Below are 19,646 nucleotides of genomic sequence, written 5' to 3'. Positions count from 1 at the left end.
CTTAATCAACACAATGACTAAACACTGTGTATAATTGTATTTTATTACATATTGTTGGATTTTCATAAATCTTTGTATTATTTATTGATTAATTTTCCAATCTGAAACGATAGAAATCTAGATTGACAATGAGAACATCATGGAAATTGAAAAATATGTTCTGGAGGACTAGAGGTAAAGACGACTTATATATATATATTACACTTACAATTCATTAATCATTAATAACATTTTAAACTTGAAACACTGCTTATATTTCAAACATAAGCAGTCCAGTGATCCTGAACATGACCCAATGCTTTGTTTGAACTTTGTCTTTGTTAAAACTCAGCCATGAGAACATTCACCGAGGTAAAATGGAGGTGAAATTGTTCACGTCACACTCGTTCACTCTGCTCTTTGCTGAGTCAAAAACTTTTTTGACTGCTTCTGGTGATCATCTCTGCAAAACTGAAACTGTATGTGGTCTGAAACTTCACGTTCCTCCACTTCCTCTCTCGTTTCACCTCCGTCTGCTACTCGTCTTTCTTTTATTTCTTTTCAACATTAAAGCAAGTGAGAAAATCACACAACATGTCATCTCAAATAACTGCAGGAGTTTATAGATAAAAACAGATGCAGGGTGAAAAATATTCATTTCTGATGAAGAAAAGTTCATTTTGGGTAAGTAGGTCATTTGAGTGTGTGTGTGTGTGTGTGTATGTATGTGTTAGCTGCAGATGTACAGTGGCAATTCAGTAGTCAAACAAAGGTGGGGACTGAAACTGAGCCGCACCTACAGGACGTATTCTGTGGTCAGGACAAATAACGTCTACGTACCTGTAAATACAACAGCACTTAAAATATCAACTCCTTCTCAGTTTTTAATATTTATCTGCTTAAATATTTTGATTTAATGGATTTGAAGTGTGATAAAGAACACAAGTGCATGACCTTTAAGGAAGCCGTTTAAGAAATGTACATTACTCGCAGTCCTTAAGTCCATTCAGTGCATCCACTCACACGTACATCCACACACACACACGTCACGTCTCAGAGTTTCATAGCTCATCAGAAAACACACAATCCTAATTTCCACACACCTCCAGGTGACTAAACGAGCCAATGACGTGTTCTTCATGTGGTCACATGACCTTCACATTAACATCATCATACTAATGACATCGACTTCCTCAATTCATTTCAAACACTTTTGACATTTTTAAAAAAAAATCTCACATTTCAGAGCTGAAATCTCTTACACACAAATAATAAAAAATCATCAGTCTAGATCATTCTGCTCTGTATTTGCCAAGTGCTGAGATTCATATTTCACATGTTTCACACTGTACATTTACAGTATGATGCGTTTCTGTCCATTTTCCAACCCATCGCAATGTCTTCCGCTGTAAGAGCGTTAAATGTCCCCTAATCTCAGGACTGAATGCACGACTTCTTCTGGTTGCGTTTTTGTCCTTTGGAGCCTGAAAAGACACAAAGGCTGCATTATTCTACTGAAGAGCTCAGAGAAACCTGCCATCAGTCACCAGTTTAATTCAAATCACAAACAATTCACACTCTTACACGATAAACTGGAATGTATTGTACATTATATTACTGCTCTGTTCACATTTAAAGCTGCTGTGGAAATTTTCTCCTGTTTTTGTCCAGTTTTTGCCACATTGGTGATTTTTTTCTACAGGTGTATCAGGTGTGTGTGTGCGTGTGTGTGTGTAGGGAGGGGGGTAAAATTTTTTGTCTGATGCATTTAGTTGTATTTAGTCATTTTCACCTGCAATCACTTTGGGGAAAGTCTTATAACATGTTGCTGCTGTTGGTTTTTAGTCTCCTATGAGCTCATTAGAGATAAAATAAATAAATAAATAAATGAAAAGATAACAGAAATAATGAGGATGATCCAAATGATTAAACCGATTTTTATAACAGCAGCCTCACTTTTTTATTCAATTCAATTTAGTTTTATTTGTATAGAGCTTTTAACAATGGACATTGTCTCAAAGCAGCTTTACAGAAACATATAAACACAGGATACAGATTTTAAGTGTGTGAATTTATCCCAATAATTTTATAATCCTTGTTGCTGTTTTCTATAAATCCGTAAATCCCATAATTGTGATCGTATCACTGTGTAACACGAAGATGTTCGAAACTTAGCATGCGTTCATTTTATCGCAACGAGAGTTTTATCACAGACAAGACATGCAAATATTTCATTCCAGTCAGCATTCTGAAAAGCACAATGATAACTCTACACCAATGTGATTTGATTCTGTAATGGTATCTTATTATTAATAATTATCACTTTGCATCTGTAAAGAACATTATATTAAATGCCATGCAACACTTCAGCAAAATGTCTTTTGACATTTGATATTGCAAAGCATTCAGATTTTGTCAGTTTGTGCACGTGAGGTTTCAAGTCGTTCATGATATTTTTTCAATAAATTAAAAATGCGTAAAAAAGGTTTCAGTGAAACTAATCCTGCATGCAATACACACACACACACACACACACACAGGTTGTGTTTAAAACCTGCAGAATTTTGGTCACTGATCTTTAAATCTATTCCGTGGGCCTTGGTTTCTATACTTACTATACTATACAACATCAAGAAAACCAGACCCTGTCTCACCGAACAGGCTACACAGCTACTAGTCCAGGCTCTTGTCATATCAAAACTGGACTACTGCAGCACACTACTCCCGGTTCTCCCAGCCAGCTCCATCAAATCCTTTCAGATGATTCAGAATGCAGCAGCACGCCTCGTCTTCAACCAGCCCAAGAGAAGCCATGTCACACCCCTCTTCATCTCCCTCCACTGGCTTCCTGTAGACGCCCGCATCAAATTCAAGGCCTTGATGCTCACCTACAAGACCTTGACTGGAACAGCACCCTTCTATCTCAAGACTCTCCTTGAGGCTTACATTCCCTCATGCAATCTGCGATCGATTAACGACTGATGCTTAGTAGTGCTTATTCAGTGTGGCTCAAGATCCCTTTCCAGAACCTTCACACTATCTGTCCCTCAGTGACGGAATGAACTTCCAACCTCAATCCGGACCACAGAGTCTGTTTTCAAAAAACAACTAAAGACCCACCTCTTCCGTGAACATGTAACTAACCCCTAAAAATAAAAATAAATAAAAAAAAACCCTTACTCTGGCACTTACACCTCTACTCTGTGCACATTGCTTCTTCTAGAACTCAATTAAAAGATCTTGTACAGTAGCACTACTTGTATTGTTCTCTGCTTGATATATCGCTTTGCTTGTATTTAATCTTTTGTAAGTCGCTTTGGGTAAAAGAGTCTGCTAAATGAATAAATGTAAATGTAATGTAAATGTATACTTCTGCAGATATAAATGCACTGATGGTCATTTTGGTGTCTGATTAAATCTGCTCCATGTATCAAGGTCTCAAGACAAGGAGCTTTTTTTTAGAGTAAATACATGTGTTAAATTGCCTGCAACATTTTCATAAACCGCCTGCATTCATTGTCAGACACAGAAACAGCTCCAGGCCACCAGGGGGTGTGATTTTTAACATGAACATTGTAAGGAACTACAAATGATGTGGAATTTCTCCTAACCTATGGAGTTAGTGTTTAAGCATTCGCTGGTTGTGTGTTGAGCCTCTGGAGAGTTATTAAACTGTAAACCGGTTAATGAGCTGTGCGTAAACACTCCTAGTCATTAGAGCTTTATGATAATATTGATATTGTTATAAATTATATCACAATACATTTAAACATTGTGATTTCTTTTTATAACACTTTTTTCCACCCCAAATTTTTTACACTTTAGTTGATGTTAACGTTTTCTACTGTATTAAATTTGAAATGATGAAATGTTCATATTTTTACAGATTATTTTTTTCCTCCTTTTCAGTGATAATTTATTTTTGGAGACTTAGTATAAACGTATCGTGTTTATTCTAAAGCTGTTATTTATTTATTTATTTCATTGCAATCTGTTAGGAAAACAATATATCATGATGGATATCGTGTATTGCAGAAATATGTTTAAGATGTACATACACATGGTGTAAAAGTTTGACGTATTGCCCAGCCATAACAATTAACCTAAGATTTGGATTCTGAAGTAATAAGTAAATGCAGGAGATAAGCATTAACAGGCTAGTTAGGTAGCTTAGCCTCCCACCCAAATAGGCAAACATTCATTATGTAATAATAACACACTGTTAATTTCTAAGATATTTGAAAGCTATTTTTATATTTTGTTTGAAATATTTTTGATATTTATATTTTGTGTTGAAGGAAGAAGAGTGGATCGTACCTTCCTCGGCCCCTGTGTTGATCACCTGCATGGACACGCTTCTCTGCGGCGGTTTGGAGGATTTTTTGCTTTTAAATTTCATCACGTTTGGTTTTTCTATGATCACAAACGAATCATCCAGTTCATCTATGACCTTACTCTCGGGTTTTTCCTGTAACGGAGAAGGTGGTGCTTGTTTGCCATTGGGGATCTGAGAGATCTCAGGCTGCACCTCCTTTATGTGATTAGCCATCCTCGGTGATGCCTTAGTGTGACTAGTCAGCTTTGATGTGTCTTTGACGTGACTGGCAGGCTTTGGGGAGTCTTTGATGTGATTGGCAGGCTTTGGGGAGTCTTTGACATGAATGGCAGGTTTTGGGGAGTCTTTGACATGATTGGCAGGTTTTGGGGAGTCTTTGACGTGATTGGCAGGTTTTACTTGGTTGTGATTTGCTGGTTTAATGTCTGAGGTATTGGTATTATGATTCCCTGTCTTTAAATCCGGACTCTGATTGGGCGACCTGCCTTTGAGGAACAGCCTGAAGGAGCTGCGCTGCTTTTTTGAACCGAACAACGGCGATTTATTTACATCTTCTTTACTTTCACTCGTCTCCTCCAGTGACACTCTGTCTGACGGCTCTTTAGCACCCCTGCTGGTGTGGAGTAACTTCTCCATGTTACTTTCTGAGCTGTTTCTGGTGCATTCCCTGAGCCTTGTCAGATCCTGCAGTGATCCAGTGAGGCCTAAACTGTTTCCCACCACCAGGGCGTATTTGGGATTGTGATATTTGTGAGCAGGAACTTTCAGATTAACCTGTTTGGAGTCTCCCAGAGACACCTGAAAGCGGGAGGTGGATGCAAGTAAAGCAGGCTGGGTGGCGGTGGGCGGAGCTTTCTGGAGCGGCGTGGGTATCGCGTGTCTGGGGGGTTTGGGAATGTGGAACTCGTGGTACAGGTCCACTTTGTCGGACACGGCGTAGAGCTCACGGAAATCGGTATCGAAGGAGTCGACCACCTGACCGGACATGACAGTGATGGTGTTCCGGTTCATCCGAGACGAAGTCCAGGTGAAACTGTGTTGGAGGAAACAGAAATGAATACCAGACTGAATTTAACAGAAACAAACGCATCAGTAAATAACATATCGTGGGCTTTTTAAAGTCTAATTAAATTCGATCTTTTTTAGGTTAAAAAAAAAAAAAGATAAATGATAGATAAACATGAACTCTGACCTGTACGAGCCGAACATCACTTTCTCTCCGTCCACCAGCATGTACTTGGAGCACATTGATCCCGGCAGTTTTCCAAAGGACAGAGCCAGACCGCATCCTCTCACCATCCTCACACGCATGTTCTGACAAAACAATCACAAACCAAAAAAATACTCATTTTACCCTAAAGGTCTCTGCAACATTCACCAGTTTTAAACTTTAATACTCAGTAAATCACAGGGAGATATCATTAACCTGACGTGATCTCTGAAAACTCCTGACAGATAATAATATAAAAATAATATAAAATTTTTTAGCAAAATATCATACATTTGTTTGAAAATGATATTTAAAATAGATATCAGTCACATGACATATAGTTTTGTGATATTTCCCTTAATTTCTCTAGTTAAATATCTTAAACATTTGAAAATAATGTCTGACAAAAATCTCAAAATGTACGAATGGTATGGAAATGTATACATTTCTTCATAAAGTTGCTCCACTGAAACTACACATCATCACATACATTTATATCGAATAGCATGAGAATATTTCAGCATTCAGTATTAAATGTGGTTTGTAACTTTGCTATTGACGATGGAAAAAAAAACAACCATGTAGCTTTATTTAACCATTTATTATTACGTAACGTTATCTTTAATTTGTCCTGGGGGTGCATAAACTTTTGCACTCAACTGTATGTTGTGTATTTAGTACTTATAAAGAAGGTGAGGTTTAAACACTCCTCACTTAAACAAACATCCAGCAAGAAGCTGGTCATTGAGAAACACACGCACACACACACACACAGAGAAAGAGAAAAAGAGAGAGGCGTGCCCAGTGGTATTTACAGAGCGAGACACAGCAGAGAAAAGACTGCGAGCCAACAAGGGAACTTGAGTTCAGGGGGGAAAATGGAAAAAGAAACAGAATAAAGAAGGAAAGGCAAAGAGAGAGAGAGAGAGAGAGAGCATGGGAGAGAGCAAGAGAAAAAAAGAGAGAGAGAGAGCAGGAAAGAGTGAGAGAAAAAGAGAGAGAGAACAGGAGAGAGCGCGAGATAAAAAGAGAGAGAACGAGAGAGCGAGTGAGAGAAAAAGAGAGAGAACGGGAGAGAGAGCGAGAGAAAAAGAGAGCGAGAACGGGAGAAAGAGCGGGAGAAAAAGAGAGAGAGAGTGAGAGAAAAGAGAGAGAGAGAGAGCAAGAGAGAGAATGAGGGAAAAAGAGAGAGAGAGAGAGCAAGAGAGAGAGAGAGAGCGAGAGAAAAAGAGGGCGAAAGTGCAAGAGAAAAAGAGAGAGAGAGAATCATAAACAGTTTTAGGAAATAAAAGAACCGAGAGAAGTTTCTTGAGCTGTTTTAACTCTCAGTTCTCAGGAACCATGGAGACTGTAACAGTATTAGTTTTGTGTGTGTGTGTGTGTGTGTCTTTGCTGTGTTTTGTAGGCCAGGCTTCAGCAGTAATTCTTTCCCTTACAAAGCGGGGAGTTCACACACAGGGGGATTTGGATGGAAACTGAAGCGACGTGGCCACAAACACACAAATGACTTTTGTTCAATTTACACAGCGTAGCTGCTTGACCATAAACACACAGTGTTTAAACAGAAAAATGCGTTTAAATGTAGAAATGTGTTTCATGACAAACAGAGTCTCAGATTACTGCTTACACGGAATCCCTGACTCTGATCTGATAAATAAGAGGTATGTGTTTGATGGAATGCAAGTCTCTCTCACTCACACACACACACTCACACACACAAATGATTTACACAACAAAAGTTTTTTGCTGTATAAAGCCAAACCCAGGATTTCTTTTGAACAATTAAAACGCTGTTTGTGAAACTGTTGCACTGCATTTCACTCTCATCACTGTTGCATTCATGTCACAATGAAATGCAATCACTGCTTCATATTTTTCATCCATCCATCCATCTTCTATACCGCTTAATCCTTTTCAGGGTCATGGGGACCCTGGAGCCTATCCCAGGGAGCATCGGGCACAAGGCGAGGTACACAATCACTGGACAGGGTGCCAGTCCATCGCAGGGCACAATCACATACACATTCACACACTATGGACACTTTAGACACGCCAATCAGCCTACCATGCATGTCTTTGGACTGGGGGAGGAAACCGGAGTACCCAGAGGAAACCCCCGCAGCACGGGGAGAACATGCAAACTCGGCACACACATGGCTCTGGTGGGAATCGAACCCCGGACCCTGGAGGTGTGACCATTCATTCATGTTGCTTTGTATACAGAATATTTTAACAGTGGCTCCAAACAATTTAATTGAAATTTAAGAATTTAAATTAGAAAGAATTTGCAGTTTTGGTACTTGGAACAGGAAACATAAGCAGCTGCCTATGGCAAGATTTAGAAGTGGATGCCATTTTTGCATGACAAACCTTCAATTGTGTGTTGAAAAGATACTGCCAGTTCCAGAAGCATACCCGGTGAGGCAAACGTGCTAACCACTAAGCCACCATGCGCCCTATTTTTTTAGGCCCTATATTTAAAAGGTCACTAAATCTGGATCTGAAAAGCTTAATGTGTCACAAGAGTTATTTTTTTATCATTAGATTACAACCAGAAGATTCTGAAATTCATAGCTAGAAAAGTGAACAAAAGAGATGAGACACAGTGGGCGGAGTCTCTGAGGATTATAAATATTCATACATTCAAACATTCATTTGTTAGTTATTTTGTGTGTTCTATGTAATAATTTCTCAAATGAACAGAAACGTGGAAATCGACTATAGATACATGTCACTGATTATGTTCCAGTAGCAAAGCAGGATATCTATTAGAGATGCACCGATACTAAATTTCTCAGCTGATACCGATTATTCATGATTCATGAGCGATATCGGCCGAGACTGATAGTTTGGTGGATCTGCCTTTTATGCCTTCTTTTAAATGACTAATAATTAATTCCACAATTCTGTAAGAAATACAAATAAAAACTTTATTCTCTCCATTTCAACAAGTTGTTTCGCAGTAAGTGGTCTCATAAACAGAAAACACATTACTCTAATTAACATTAACACATGAACTCAACTCTGAAGATTAAAGTAAGATTTCTTAACTTATTGAATGTTATTAATTCATATTAACATTGACTGAATTCTAAAAAACCTCCTGTTAGTCTCACATTCACTCACCACAAACAAAAGCATTTCTACTTCATCACTGAACATCAAACTGGTAATATATAATATCAACTTTTTTTGATGATATTAACTCATATTAACATTAACTGGATATGAAATATCTACTCTACAAATATATTTTTCTGTGCAATATATACTTTTTTGTTAACTCATCTTCATTTAAATCTTTCAACGGTGTACTGGCCCTTTAATTCAGCTCGAGCAGCGCAGCAAAAAAAAAAATTAGACTTGACATAAAAATCTTGACGTGTAAAATTTTTAGCAGTGCAGAGCTTACAAACTGCAGTTTTGTCACCCAATTCAAAATAGTTCCACACAAGAGACATCCTCTTTACACACAGCACGAAATCGATGTGTTTTACCGCCCTCTTTTGATTGACAGGATGTAATCGGCCCTGATCATCGGATGTTTTTAAACATGAAAAATTGCCTCTAATGGCCGACACATCGGTGCATCTCTAGTATCTATACATTCATACATGTGCTAGTGTGTGTGTGTGTGTGTGTGTTCTCACTCGGAGGTGTTGAGCGGAGATCTGCAGCCGGTTGCACATGTCTAGGAAGTGAGGAAGGCCGCTATCATCCAACAGTAGGTACACTGCAACACCACGCTTGCTCGCTGCATCCAGAAGATCCTGCAGGATGAGCAGGTCTGTGAGGAGGTCCATGACCACCGCTATGGTCTAACACACACACACACACACACACACACACACAGAGGGAGAGGAGTCACATGTAATGCTCATTTTGCAGTCATGCTAACATAAAACCTGAGGAAAGTGGAGTGTAATGTGATGGGTGATGTTTGAGGAAGCGAGTCTGAAGTCAGCAGATGAAGTTAAATGTAAAACATCTGTGTCGTGACTCATCAGTTGGGAATTCTGTTTACGGCGTGAAAACGTCGATTCAGCAGATGCGTGTCGACACAGAGCTGCGTGGCTCCATTCTGCACTGCACAGAGAGCCGAGCATCACTCACAGAACTCATATAATAACTCATGTGATAAAGTTCTCCTCAGCGTGTCGTTTTAATCATTAGAACAAAAATAAACAATATAATTCACTTTGCTTGTTTTAAAACCTCTAGAAACAACTTAAAACTGGATGATCAATGTTTCTACGCCACTACCCTCATTATAAACAGTAGGATTTATGAATATACATGAATACGCAAACTTTAGAATTTGGAAACACACTAACACCCTCCTGCCTTCCTTAATATGCCAATATTGCTAACGTAACTAGCTAGCAGTCAAACTTTATTTAAACTTGGCAAAATGTCAAACCGCTTCCACGACAACTACCCATCTCATCTGTAGCTAACATTAGCTAGGTTATTATGCAGGATCTGTGGATGGAAGTATACATGCACCGGGTCATCGTCTTCTGATGCTGTTTATGTAGTGACATCACAAACTGAGATGATGTGTAGCCCCAGCCCTGAATCAGCTCCCAGTATTGAGAAAGACCGTTTTAGGTGGAGAATTGTGATTAAATGCATTGTCTGACCTTACAGTTGGGGAAATAAGTATTGGGACACGCCAACATGTTTTTCAGTAAATATATTTCCAATGAGGTTATTCACATGAAATTTTCACCAGACATCAGTATTAACTCAAGAAATCTGGAAATATAAAGAATTCACAACAAGTCCATAAATAAAGTTATGTGTAATAAAGTGGAATGGCACGGGAAAAAAGTATTGCACATGCTAAGAAAAAGCAGTTCTCCAAGACAAGGTAAGGCAAGGTACCAGCTGAAATCCATAAGTAATTACCCCTATCTGTGTAAATTAATATCAGCTGGGTTGGTAAATTGATGGTCTATAAAAAGGCTTTTCATTACCAAGGTGTCACACAAGAAACATCTCATGATGGGTAAAAGCAAAGAGCTCTCCCAAGACCTTCAGAACCTTAGTGTGTTTTTTTTCCAGTGTCATTTCACTTCGTTACACATAACTTATTTATTTGAATTCTTTATATTTCTGGATTTCTTGAGTTAATACTGATGTCTGGTGAAAATTTCATGTGAATAACCTCATTGGAAATATATTTAATGAAATAAATGTTGATGCGTCCAATACTTATTTCCCCTACTGTATATACTCTACAGTACATAATAAAAATCAGCCTCCAAAATGAGGCTTTAGCCATTTTAGCCAGATTCAAATTACAGTCTCATAACAGAGGGTTTCATTCGGCAACACCTTTAACAAAGCAGTCGTGAATTCTGTTGAAAATCAGGTTTAACAGAACTGCCACTGCCTTTACACGACATAAAGACTTCATACGCAAATGTTAAAAAAAGTGGCCATGTGAGAATGAAATTCAAATCCAAACTGAAAGCCATTTGTTTAATGATCTTGATAAACAGGTTAAAAACCTGAATGTGCTGAAATCTGCAGTTTAAAACCTCTTTATATCATGACATGTTCTTCATGGCTCTTAAACAGGTTCACTACTGAGCGCGAGTTAAACAGAGATGATCTGAAAACTGAATTGCTCTATCTGCTGATGTCAAATCTCAGATCCATAACTGTAATAAAAAAAATCAATAGAAACCATCAGAAATTCTAATGGTTTCCACTACAAATACCATTACAAACCAACAGCTATCCATTAAAACCATTCCCATTATTGGTCCTTAATGGTATCCACTAGACATAACATGCCACCAATAGAAGACAACAAATTACCAGTAGAGACCCACAAAGGTACCATTACAGTTTCCATTAAAACCAATACAATTCCCATTATAACCATTAAAACCATTACAAATCAGCAGACATATCACACGCTTAAGTATTACTCTGTATTTTTCTACAAGTCACTGATGTCACATCCTGTTTCCTGCTCGTGGGTTTGTCCTATTCAGAGGTTTTGGAAGTTCTGATAAAATCGGCATAGGCCATTAGTATAAACTTTTTAAAAAGGATTAAATCCAGAACCACTGCAGCTTTGGTAGCTTTGGCAGCTTTGGCTGTTGTAGGAACTCTAGAAGGTTGTATAAAGAACCCCTTAGTAAAATCTGGAGCAGCTTGATTTCCAGCTTACATAATTTATGACATGATTAATGTGACATAGTGTAATTATGATGATGTCATTATGTCGTAGGAATGACGTCATCTGTCAGATTTTTCTGTCTTACAGCTGCAACACACGGGGACATCCTATTAATGAATAAAAGTGTTTTATTTATTTTAAAATATAAATGTTTGGAAGAAAGCAAAATAATTATTTGACAATTATTTATACATATATGTTAATTATTCATTCTAATTTAATTATGATAATCTCATAATAAAACACATTGAATGGATTGTTTGTTCGTTTCTATCCTCTGACTCTCCCCTGCGGTTTTTACATGATATCCGTGTACAGAGAGCTGTTCAGTTACAGGTAGATATATAATCCTTCTTTTTCTTGTCAGAACCTGACCCACGTCTGTCGGCTCACACAGCACTGTCACAGCACTCTCACAGCACTCACACAGCACTCTCACTGCACTCTCACTGCACTCACACAGCACACTCACAGCACTCTCACAGCACTCACACTGCACTCACACAGCACACTCACAGCACTCACACTGCACTCTCACTGCACTCACACTACACATTCACTGCACTCTCACAGCACTCACACAGCACACTCACAGCACTCGCACAGCACTCTCACTGCACTCTCACAGCACACTCACTGCACTCCCACAGCACTCACAAGCACTCACACGCACTCACACTGCACTCTCACAGCACTCTCACAGCACTCACACAACACTCACACAGCACTCACACAGCACTCACACAACACTCACACAGCACTCACAAAAAACTCACATGGAAATACACAGGAATTTAAACTTTAAGCTCCTTTCTGTCAGAGTTGTTTATAATCTGTGTTCTTCCCTCATTCTGTTATCTTCTTTCTTTTTTTTTCCATCTGCATGCATCGATTATAATCAGGAATTCCTCCATTCTTCTTCTTCCTTCCCATCATCTTGCTCAGCAGGTAAAACTGAAGCTGAAATGAACGTAATTATCAGAACTCGTTTTGCCCTGGGGTTTTTACTAGCACTGATGGCAGATGTATTGTTCAAATGTGTAATGAATATTAATGTGTGTATAATGAATTTTGATGACTATATAATGTTATTATACATTGGTTTATACACTGGGTGGATACACTGGGTTTATATTACCTAAACTACTGAAGGTGTTTATGTCACTTGTGTCACTTTCTTGAGCAAGAAGATCACAAAGGGTGATTAAAAAATTATTTGATTATGAATTCTAATGATTTATTTGATTTATTTACAGTCAGTAATGTTTTCGCTTTCGCTGGCATTTAGCTTGATTTAATATTTCTTTAAAAAATAGTTATTCAAAAGTACTAGTCATTCTGTGAAGTTTGTTTTTAACCAATCAGTAGCATTTAGCAGGACAAGCCCTGCCTACAATAGTTCTGGGCCTGTAGAAACGCGCTTTCTCTAGAACAGGAACTTAAAAAAAGTTCAGTGGAATGGCAAGCCAGGAATTAAACTTGGCCTTAGTTCCTCTGCTGAAAACGCTCTTAAAAAGTCCCTCTATCACTGAAAAGGGTTTTCTTTTTTTTCTGAGTTCTTCCTGAGTCCCGGGAAACAACATGCGTGAGTCTCTGAAAATCTTCTTGGGTTCCTCAAAAAGTTCCTGAAGCTGTTCACATTCTGCTAGAGAGATGTTTGACATGTTTGACAGGTGGGCAGTGAGATAGGGTGGATGATCAGGTGGATAAACATTCTCTCAGCAAGGACAGCTAGAATTCAGTTCAGGATTTCTACTCAGTTGAAACTTTTAAAATCTCAGTGCATCTCATGTTCTTTTCTCCGGGCATGTGACTGATGTGATGTGCTCATAACAGGACGGAGATGTTTCAGAGTGTTTGAGAGGCGTGTCCGTCTAACTGAATCATAATGTCAAGACGTGTTCCTACAGAGGATAATTATGACCTTTTATAACTATTCACCTTTTATGATTTTGAATCAACAAATGCTGAATCATTACAGAAACCGGTACAGGTTCAGCAGGGCTGTGAAGTAACACGTAAAGAGCTGAGAGGAAAAATAAAGTCAAACAAACTCACATCAATTTAGAGGATGCTATTATTAGACCATGATATAATAATAATAATAATAATAATAATAATAATAGTAATCCTGTCTAAATGAAATTCAGTCACATAGCAAATGCTGTTCAGATATATTACAATTCCATAAAGAGTTTTCTTAAAGAGCCGAATATTTTACTCTAGTGTGAATTTTTGTTTGGTTTGGCCATGAAAACATTACAGTTTGGAATACAGTCACAGTTTAACCTAGGACCTAACTGGTTCTGCTGAGTGATAAGTGGAACAGACACTCCTCCTACAGCAGGACTTTCCCACCAGGTGACTGATTCACTCACTGTGACATTTCAACTTCCTCCAAACCCAGTGGCCAGGTCTAAACATGTGTAAAGTTCATTCTATTATTATTATAATGAAAAAATTGAATAAAATGTCATTCAGGTGGGAATGTGTCCTACTTTGGTATAATCACAGAAATATTCTTCTAATGAGCTAGAGAAGATTACACAGGTGACAATGCAACATGAGGAATTAACACTGTCCTAAATCCCTCACCAGTTTACAGTAGATTACACTAATCACTGCATAATAATCAACAATATTGTATAACTGGCATGCCTGACTGACATTTGTTTTCCTTAAATATAAAATTTGTATATCGCCTTCATCACATGTAGCATTGCATGATGTATTTAACATTCAATATTTTTTTCAAAAACATCAAGATAGCAGGCAGGTCTGTACTATTTTTAAGTCTAGTTTTATTCCGGTGGGCGGAGCCACATAAATATTCATACAAGTCCTCAATAGTCCTTATAGGATTTCACTGAGGGTGTTTTTTTGTGATTGCTGCACCTTTTTTCAAAATTTGCGATACAACTTGCCGAGTTTTTTTGTGCATTTGTTTTGCGGAAAACTACTTGAATTGGCGAAATCGTAATCGCACGAAATCGTCTTTCACAGTGATGTTTGTTGGTAAACGGGACATTTTAGCGCTACTCGTGTTCAATGCACGTGAATCGAAGAGGGCTTTGGCTGAATGCCCGCTGTGATGACGTCACATGACGCATCTCGACCCAAGTCTGTGGAAAATCTTTGGTAATTTTGAAAATAGCAAGCTCATCAGAATATTGCGGAGTTTGCTGGATTTTGCGTTCATTTCTGCGAGGGAGTGGCTTATAAAGCACAACAACTATTTAGTGAAAGTTTGTGCTCAAAACATAAAAATATTAATTAAGTAAGCAACAGCTTTACCTCTGACTGTTACAAAGCGCCGTGACACTGGAGACTCCTTCCATAATTATTCAATAAACGTCTCCTTATAGTGAAGAAAACTTCACCATATCAACAGTTTTTTAACCTGTTTATTATCGGTGGAGCGTCTGCTGTACGAGTCCCTGTGAATGAGCTGTTGCTATAGAAACGCATTAATATAAACCTGTGATTTGCAGCTGCACTACTGTCAGAGCTGCTGTTATAGAGAACTAATCAACACCTTCTGACCAACCACATTCCAGAACTCAGGGATTTTTATTTATTTATTTATTTATTTATTTATTTATGAACGCCGTGGGAGATTTTTATTGCCATCAGATTCTGGTTTTAGGGTTGTTAGTATTTAAACCTACAAGTGAAGAGTTTTAATGATTCTGCACAAAAACTGATTGGACTTGTTTTAAGGATGGTGTGATGGACGAAAGATGATGACGAGTGCTTTAAATTGAGTGTTTCATCTTATAATCCTGATCTAAACTATGTTTCTATCATATTTATAGAGACAGCCAGATGAAAGCCCGGTCTGTAATCTGGTCTGTCTGATGATGGAGGTGTGTGTGAAGGTCAGAGTGGGAATAAGAGACAGAGGTCATGTGACAGATCACTAATTACCCTTTTAGCTTTATATTTACTTTAAACATGTTTATCGCTACATTTTTCTTTTCTTTCACACATCCTCAGTGTGATATCATCCATAACACTTAAAACTATTCTGCTGTTTTCATTTCAGTTTCTCCTTTATACTTGTACTTCATTACCACCCGATCCTTCACGAAGTTAATTAACGTCTTCAGACAGTAAGTCGTTCGGGGAGAAACACCACACACTGGTGTTCACACTGCAGGGTCTTGTGACTGTTTATATGAACTTTCACCTTTGTTAGTGAAACTGTGCCAAGAACATAAAGTGTTGCTTTGGAAGTCGTATAAACTCAGTACAGACCATGTGACCAAAAACACTGCTGTACTGCTGAGTGCTTTATGTGCTTTACAGGAACCGTGTATATTTAGGTATCTGTTATAAACACTGAACGTCACAGCCTGGTCCATACAAGTTCAAATCGAACTGAAAAGGTGTTCTGATAAACAGCAACTATGATCTGATATGATATGATTTTAAAACTTATCCCTTGTTCAAGGCTCATCTAGAAATATATGGGGGAAAATAAAAAAACAAACAAACAGATAAATAAAAACAGTAACGAGAACTCTTATTTCACATATCCAAACATACTATTATGGTTTATTTCATCAGCTACAACAAACAAATTAGTTACCATATACAGACCTAAAGAAAATTATATTGTATGGCTTCATAGGGAAAAAAAAAAAAAAAACCTAGGCTATTTTACAAACTATAGTTGTATGCAAAAGTTTTTGCACCCCTGGCCAAATTGTATATTGTGTTGATTTTTGGAGTGGAAACAAAAAGAGGTAAACACAACCTCTGAAATATTTACAAAAATAAATAAATAAATAAATAAAAAACTTTCTGGAGGATGAGTGGGTTAAAATTCCTAAAACAAGAATAAAGTGATATTTCGGTATTTCTGTATCAGAAAGGATCTGCATCAAAGACTAAAGATTAAAATAATAATATTAGAGTAAGTGAATAAAATACAGACCTATAGACTGTATTGAGGTCTTTTATAAATTACAACAATAGCAATAACTTTAAAGGTCTGTTCTATAGACTACAGCCTGAAAGTGAAAAGCAGCTTATAACTCCACTACACTCTGCAGTCTGACCCAGCTTGTGCGTGCGCGTGCGTCCGTGTGTGTGTGTGTGTATGTAACTGACTCGGGGCGTGTGTGTGCTTGTGTGTGTGTGTGTGTGTGTGTGTGTGTAACTGACTCGGCATGTGTATGTAACTGACTCGGGGCGTGTGTGTGTGTGTGTCTGACTGAACTCAGGTGTGTGAACAGGTGTGAGGAATTAAACTCAATGTTTTCATTTTCATTTAAAATATTTACAAAAAGCAGATGTTTGGATGAATTTATATTTGTATTAATGTTTGTGTATGCATTTTATTTTTCCTCGTGTGTGTGTGCGTGTGTGTGTGTGCGTGTGTATGCAGGGCCGTCACTAGTGGGGTGAAAGGTGGTGACAATTATAGGGGCCCCCACTGCCCGGGGACCCACTAGATTCAGTAGTTACCCTACATAGGCCCCAACTACATGAATAATTATAGTATATATATTTATATATATATATATGTATATGTTTATATATATATATATATATATATATATATATATATATATATATATATATATGAATCTGGGTTGCAGAAACGTAATGAAAAGGAGGAGAGGGAGACCAGGAGAACTGCTGGTTCCCAGCCTATCAAGACCTTCTTTAACAAGACAACTTAGTGCACTGTAGTCATGCCGTGCCCTGATCATTTCACTGCCCTATTTACTTTCGCAGGAATAGGACCCTTAAGAGCAGGCCCTTGCAGTCACTGTCACATTTTCTCAGTACTGTACTGGCGTGCACTGACCGGATGATTACGCAGTTAAAGTCCCCGTCTTTTTGTGCTATTATGTAAATAGATTTGTTTTGTATAACATGTGGAAAAATGGATATGTGTGTAACAAGGATTACAGACCTGCCCACTGCTGATGTGATTTGTTTTAAGATAACAAGACTGTCAAGAAAACGTGACTATAACACACTTCTCTTGGATGGATATATTTATTAGCTTTTAAAAAAAAATATTATATTATGCAGTAGCATATTATCTTCATAAAATATTAAGACAATGAGTAATTTATGTGATTTTATTTGACGGCATTCTTTTCAGTTTCTGAATGTTTACTTCAGCTGTTAGACACCTGATTGGAAAGACTTTTTATTAAATTGCTGATACTTTTTTATTTGTTTTATTTAATTTGATTAATAAAATAATGTTATTATTTTATTTGTTTGTTTTAAATAATTGATTAAGCACTTTAAGAAGTTATTAACGGTTATAAGAAGTTATTAACGGCTTAATGCCAACGTTCTGATATAATATTTATATAAACATTTAACTTTTGAAATAAGAGTTTACAACGACATCACCATGTTCTGTTACAAGTAAATAAATACAGCTGTCATCTGGACTATTGCAACGTACTACTCCCGGGCCTCCCAGTCGGCTCCATCAAACCCCTTCAGATGATTCAGAATGCAGCAGCATGCCTCGTCTTCAACCAGCCTGGGAGAACCCATGTCACACCCCTCTTCATCTCCCTCCACTGGCTTCCTGTAGCCACCCGCCTCAAATTCAAGGCCTTGATGCTCACCTACAAGACCTTGACTGGAACAGCACCCTTCTATCTCAAGACTCTCCTGAAGGCTTATGTTCCCTCACGCAATCTGCGATCGATTAACGACCGACGCTTAGTAGTGCCTACTCAGCGTGGCTCAAGATCCCTTACCAGAATCTTCACACTATCTGTCCCTCAGTGGTGGAATGAACTTCCAACCTCAATCCGTACCACAGAGTCTGTCACTACCTTCAAGAAACAAGTAAAGACCCACCTCTTTTGTGAACATTTAACCAACCCCTAAAAAAAAAACCAAAAAAAAAAACCTCTGGCACGTACACCTCTACTCTGCGCAATTTGCTTCTTCTGGAACTCAATTAACAGATCCTGTACGGTAGCACTACTTGTATTGTTGTCTGCTTGATACATCGCTTTGCTTGTATTTTTCTCATTTGTAAGTCGCTTTGGATAAAAGCGTCTGCTAAATGAATAAATGTAAATGTAAATAGATTGTCAAAGTGGTAGGATATTACAATTTTAAAATAATATGTAGATGTGGGCCTCCATGCCTATATATTACCATATAAGATATGGGTAGAGGGCATTGGGGCCCACATCAATAATTTTTCAAGGGGCCCAGAACTCCCTGTGTGTGTGTGTGTGTGAGAGAGAGAGAGAGAGAGAGAGAGAGAGAGAGAGAGCTCCTAATGATGAGTTTGGTGTGTAGAAGTGACAGACCCCGAGTAGAGGAGGATTTTCTGACCCTCACGCACTGCAGTAGTTCATGGTGTTTACCTTGTGCGCCTCCTGGATGAGTCTCCTCACCACCTCTTTGATGTGAGGACCGTTCTCTTTGGGTGGATGTGTGTAAACCGACACGCGCGTGACTCCTCGGTAAAAGCCGCCGGTGGGCCAGCCGAGCTCGAGCGCCGGTGCCTCGGTGTCCGACACTGTGGGCCAGTAAGTGGAGTGAACTCCCGAGTCCGAGCCCCGGGGTGAGCGCGGCGCGTGCGGCTCTGAGCAGAGATCATCGTCGTCGGGATCATCGTATTCCCGGAACGTCTCGCGAACCCATTTCACCTCACGCGCCGAGAGGAAGTCTTTGATATTGTCCTCGCGGAGCCGCATCTTGAAGGCACCGTCCCCGTTCCGGAGGAGATGCTCGAGCGCCGCGCGCTGCTCCTCGCTGTAATAAAACTCCGGTTTGGATTCGGAAATTTTCACGTTAACGTGTTCTTCATCCATACAGATGAGCTGCGAGTCCGCCATGACTCTGTGTCAGCTCTCCTCAGCGCACCTTCCGCTACCTGTCTCTGTCCTGCACTGTATCCCTGGAAACTTAAGTGACTTCCTGTA

At 38.6% G+C, this 19,646-nt stretch overlaps 1 protein-coding gene across 1 annotated transcript; it reads right to left on the bottom strand.

Moving 5' to 3' along the window:
* Positions 1-581: 581 nt before the first annotated feature.
* On the bottom strand, positions 582-19,624 carry fam83fa (family with sequence similarity 83 member Fa). The gene is made up of 5 exons (XM_053652485.1): positions 19,086-19,624; positions 9,176-9,343; positions 5,508-5,629; positions 4,297-5,348; positions 582-1,463 (listed from the first exon to the last, which is right to left on the bottom strand). The coding sequence occupies exons 1-5, from the start codon at positions 19,557-19,559 to the stop codon at positions 1,414-1,416; spliced, it is 1,866 nt and encodes a 621-aa protein (XP_053508460.1). The 5' UTR covers positions 19,560-19,624; the 3' UTR covers positions 582-1,413.
* Positions 19,625-19,646: the final 22 nt, after the last annotated feature.

The sequence above is a fragment of the Ictalurus furcatus genome, chromosome 2, assembly GCF_023375685.1.
Source record: "Ictalurus furcatus strain D&B chromosome 2, Billie_1.0, whole genome shotgun sequence".
NCBI classification, from domain to species: Eukaryota; Metazoa; Chordata; class Actinopteri; order Siluriformes; family Ictaluridae; genus Ictalurus; species Ictalurus furcatus.
This window is presented reverse-complemented; position numbering and strand designations above follow the sequence as displayed.

Coding starts and splice junctions, on each gene's coding strand:
- fam83fa (XM_053652485.1), bottom strand. CDS start 19,559: ATGGCGGACTCGCAGCTCATCTGTATGGATGAAGAACACGTTAACGTG. Junction 5,349..5,507: donor GTGATGTTCGGCTCGTACAG/GTCAGAGTTCAT, acceptor CCTCCAACACAG/TTTCACCTGGACTTCGTCTC. Junction 1,464..4,296: donor CAACACAGGGGCCGAGGAAG/GTACGATCCACT, acceptor GTGTCTTTTCAG/GCTCCAAAGGACAAAAACGC.